We start from the raw sequence: 4,510 nt of genomic DNA, 5'->3' as shown, positions 1-4,510 counted from the left end.
CTTGTTCTTTTGGCTGTGGCAGGCAGCTTGTGATGCAAAATTCAGTGCAGGGTTGACGGGGGAGAGTTGGAAAAGACGTGAGGGAGGAGGAGAGAGAACTAGAGAGTGGAACGGGAAGAGGAGAGGTGAACTAGGAGTGGAACGGGAAGAGGAGAGAGTGAACTAGGAGTGGAACGGGGAAGAGGAGAGGTAAACTAGGAGTGGAACGGGGAAGAGAGAGGTGAACTAGGAGTGGAACGGGGAAAGGAGAGTGAACTAGGAGTGGAACGGGAAGAGGAGAGGTGAAGGATGGAACGGGGAGAAAGGTGAACTAGGAGTGGAACGGGGAAGAGGAGAGGTGAACTAGGAGTGGAACGGGAAGGGAGGAGAGGTGAAACTAGGAGTGGAACGGGGAAGAGGAGAGGTGAACTAGGAGTGGAACGGGGAGGGAGGAGAGGAAAAACTAGGAGTGGAACGGGAAGAGGAAGTGAAACTAGGAGTGTGACGGGAAGGAGGAGAGGTGAACTAGGAGTGGAACGGGAAGAGGAGGGTGAACTAGGAGTGGAACGGGGAAGAGGAGAGGTGAACTAGGAGTGGAACGGGGAAGAGGAGAAGGTGAACTAGGGAGTGGAACGGGAGAAGAGGAGAGGTGAACTAGGAGTGGAACGGGAGAGGAGAGGTGACTAGGAGTGAACGGGGAAGAAGGAAGAGGTGAAGGAGTGAACGGAGAGGAGAACTAGGAGTGGACGGGGAAGAGAGAGGTGAACTAGGAGTGAACAGAAGAGGAGAGGGGATAGGAGTGGAAGGGGAAGAGGAGAGTGAACTAGGAGTGAACGGGAAGAGGAAGGTGAACTAGGAGTGGAACGGGGAAGAGGAGAGTGGACAATAGAAGTGGAACGGGAAGAGAGAGGTAACAAGGAGTGGAACGGGGAAGAGGAAGGTGACTAGGAGTGAACGGGAAGAGAGAGGTGGACTAGAGTGAACGGAAGAGGAGAGGTGACTAGGAGTGGAACCGGGAAGAGAAGAGTGGACTAGGAGTGGAACGGGAAAGGAAAGGTGACTAGGTGTGGAACGGAAGAGGAGAGGTGGACTAGGATGGAACGGGAAGAGGAAGGTGAACTAGGGTGGGAACGGGGAAGAGTGAAGAGTGAGGAGACGGAGTGAACTAGGAGTGAACGGGAAGAGGAGAGGTGGACTAGAGTGGAACGGGAAGAGAGAGGTGGACTAGGAGTGGAACGGAGAGAGAGGTGGACTAGGAGTGGAACGGGGAAGAGGAGAGTGGACTAGGAGTGGAACGGGGAAGAGGAGAGGTGGACTAGGAGTGGAACGGGGAAGAGAGAGGTGGACTAGGAGTTGAACGGGGAAGAGGAGAGTGGAACTAGGAGTGGAACGGGAAGAGGAGAGGTGGAAGAGGAGAAGAGATGAAATAGGTGGTGAGGGGGAAGAGGAGGAGAGGTGAAAGAGGTGAGGGAGGAGAAGAGGAGGAAGTGGTGTGGGGGAGGAGAAGAGGAGGAAGTGGTGTGAGGAGAGAGAGGAGAGGAGAGGATGAAGTGGTGGTGAGAGGAGAGGAAGAGAAGTGGTGTGGAGGAGCGGAGGAAGGGGTGGTGAGGGAGAGAGAAAGTGGTGGTGAGGGAGAGGAGGAAGTGGTGGTGAGGGGGAGAGAAGAGGAAGTGGTGAGGGAGAGGAGAAGGAGAAGTGGTGGTGAGGGAGAAGAAGGGAATGGTGGTGAGGGAGGAGAAGAGGAAGTGGTGGTGAGGGGAGGAGAAGAGGAAGTGTGGTGAAAAGGGAGAGAGAGTGGTGGTGAGAGAGAGGGAAGTGGGGTGAGGGAGAGGAGGAAGTGTGGTGAGGGGGAGAAAGAGGGAAGTGATGCTGAGGGAGAGGAGAGGAGGAAGTTGGTGAGGGAGAGAGAGAGAAGTGGTGGAGGAGAGGAGAAGAGGAATGGGTGAGGGAGGAGAAGAGAAGTGGTGTGAGGAAGGAAGAGAAGTGGTGGTGAGAGAGGAGAGGAGAATGGTGTGAGGGACGGAGGAAGTGGTGTGAGGGGAGGAGGAAGTGGTGGTGAGGAGAGAGAGGAGGTAGTGGTGAGGGAGAGGAGGAAGTGGTGGTTGAAGGAGAGGAGGAAGGTGGTGGGAGGAGAGGAGGAAGTGGTGGTGAGGAGAGGAGAAGTGGAAGTGGTGGTGAGGGAGAGGAGGAAGTGGTGGTGAGAGAGAGGAGGAAGGCAGGCCAGGTTAGCCGTGCCCAGAGCAGAGAGGCCAGGCGGTGGATCAGAGACTCTCTCTCTCTCTCTCTCTCTCTCTCCATGAAGATGGCACACACATGAATAATTTATGAGAGTCCTTCATTAATAACCAGTGCTATGCTCCCCCTCCTTTTACACACTCCGTCTCTTTTCTCTAGCCCACTGGTGAAGTAAAGAAAAAAATTATGAAAACAGAGAAATAGAATAGTGAGAGCTCAGCGTTGTTGTTTTGACGTGTTAGTGTACTACCAACTATGGGGAGGTTCATGTCCAGGGGAGGGCAGGTCAAGTAGGAGCCATGGTTTAACAAAACCAGGTGACCTTGTAAGTGTCCACACCACACTAGCATAAAGCACAGACACACATTAAGACAGTCTCACACACACACACACACACACACACACACACACACACACACACACACACACACACAACTTCTCCATTGTTTGAAAAAACATCTGTTTGCCTGTATGATTGTCAGAGCGTGAGGGTGACAGATGTCTATGAATCCCACAACACCACTACTACCCCAGAAAGCATCATGACCATGAATACAGGAGGCACTGAAAGTCTCATTTGACAACAGTCTGTGGGAGGGAAAAGGACTGACTGGGACTGAACGGAGGACTAACAGGTCACATCCAGGGGAAGCCATTAATACTAACACTCACTGTGCATTCCCTACTCAAATTGTCCACATCTTCCACAACTATGGCCCCTCTGGCCCACCCTGTCCCTATCCCCTCAGGAGTAGAAGGGCCTCCCCATTCTATAGCTAATCAGCTCCTGAAGTAGTCGCCACCAACTGTGGCCTCTTCTTGGCTGCCCTGTCCCTTCCCCATTCCTGCCCCTATCCCCTCAGGAGTAGAAGGGCCTCCCCTTCTCAGGCCCCTGCAGCCTGTTGAGCCTGGCCAGCTGGGAGGGCGAGGGGGGTACGTCCTGTCTATAGGGGCCCTTAGGCGACACAGGGTCCTTGTGAGCCGAGTATGAAGGAGTGGCGTTGTAGGTTTTGTTCCCGTGGTGCTCRTGCGGGGGTGCTAGTAGTAGCTGCTTCCCTTTGGCCTCCTGCTCCCTGCGTCTCTGCTCCTGCCTCAGCAGCTCCTGGGCCTCCAGCAAGACGCGGGCATTCACACTGCTCACCCCTGGGTAGCCGTTCCTGGAGCCCTTGTAGCTGGAGTAGCGAGGATTCTCCTTGGTCGTCTGGAAGCCCTCGCCCGGCGGGTAGACCTTGACCCAGGAGTCCTGAGAGATGCAGCTAGGGTTCTTCCTGGGTTGTCTGGAGGGAGGGAGAGAATAACAAGGAGGCAGGGTGAGACACGAGTAAAGAGATTAAGAGGGTTTTAAAGAGAAGGAGTTCAGAAAGAGAGGAGATTCCACAGAGAGAGGCTGGGGCAGACAAGGCACAGCGCCACACATGACCAATAGGCAATTTAGCACACGATAAACCAGAAATAAACACATACACCTAGAGGGACAGTGACACAGCCATTCCCATCCATTTAGCCCTGTTGTGAAGGACAGACCGGCCCATTGGGTTTGATAGGCAGTAATAGCAGCCCTGTTGCAGATGAGACTCAACTCGGCCCACTATGTGTCTGTGGCGGTTTGACAATAGACATCTGACATGGTATCTTACATTTTAGTCATTTAGCAGACACTCTTATCCAGAGCAACTTACAGTAGTTCATATTTTTGTTCCATACTGGTCCCCCATGGGAATCGAACCGACTATCCTGACGTTGCAAACGCCATGCTCCACCAACTGAGCCACACACTGTCAGCTCGCTCCCTTCCCTACAAAACACAGTCAGTCCTGTAGGTGTGTATATATATACACAGTGGGGCAAAAAAGTATTTAGTCAGCCACCAATTGTGCAAGTTCTCCCACTTAAAAAGATGAGAGAGGCCTGTAATTTTCATCATAGGTACACTTCAACTATGACAGACAAAATGAAAAAAAAAAAACAGAAAATCACATTGTAGGATTTTTAATGAATTTATTTGCAAATGATGGTGGAAAATAAGAAGGGAACACTTAACAACACAATGTAACTCCAAGTCAATCACACTCTGTGACATCTCAACCTGTCCCACTTAGAAGCAACGACATGATTGACAATAAAGAAAGGACTATTCACCATGCTGTTGTAGGCAAAATGAATAGACAAAAGGTGGAAATTATAGGCAATTAGCAAGACACCCCCAATAAAGGAGGTTCTGCAGGGTGACCACAGACCACACTGCGATTTTGCAGGTTTTCCTACTTACAAAGCATGTAGAGGTTAATTTTTATCA

The 4,510-nt window shown here is 51.9% G+C and overlaps 1 protein-coding gene and 1 long non-coding RNA gene across 8 annotated transcripts in view; one reads left to right on the top strand and one right to left on the bottom strand.

Moving 5' to 3' along the window:
- LOC139029289 (uncharacterized) overlaps positions 1-2,195 on the top strand; it is a 5,322-nt gene extending 3,127 nt beyond the window's left edge. Inside the window, exon 3 of the long non-coding RNA XR_011481589.1 lies at positions 2,132-2,195. This is a non-coding gene — a long non-coding RNA (uncharacterized lncRNA). The remainder of the gene's footprint in view (positions 1-2,131) is intronic.
- LOC111979132 (partitioning defective 3 homolog) overlaps positions 2,118-4,510 on the bottom strand; it is a 218,384-nt gene continuing 215,991 nt past the window's right edge. For all 7 annotated transcript variants that reach the window (XM_024009454.2, XM_070448917.1, XM_070448918.1 and 4 more), the window contains one exon: positions 2,118-3,491. In XM_024009454.2, the coding sequence (XP_023865222.1) occupies positions 3,074-3,491 (418 nt within the window). In that variant the 3' untranslated portion in view covers positions 2,118-3,073. The remainder of the gene's footprint in view (positions 3,492-4,510) is intronic.

This window comes from Salvelinus sp. IW2-2015, linkage group LG19 (genome assembly GCF_002910315.2).
Source record: "Salvelinus sp. IW2-2015 linkage group LG19, ASM291031v2, whole genome shotgun sequence".
NCBI classification, from domain to species: Eukaryota; Metazoa; Chordata; class Actinopteri; order Salmoniformes; family Salmonidae; genus Salvelinus; species Salvelinus sp. IW2-2015.
The sequence above is the reverse complement of the archived record's forward strand: the minus strand, read 5'-3'. Positions and strand labels throughout refer to the sequence as shown.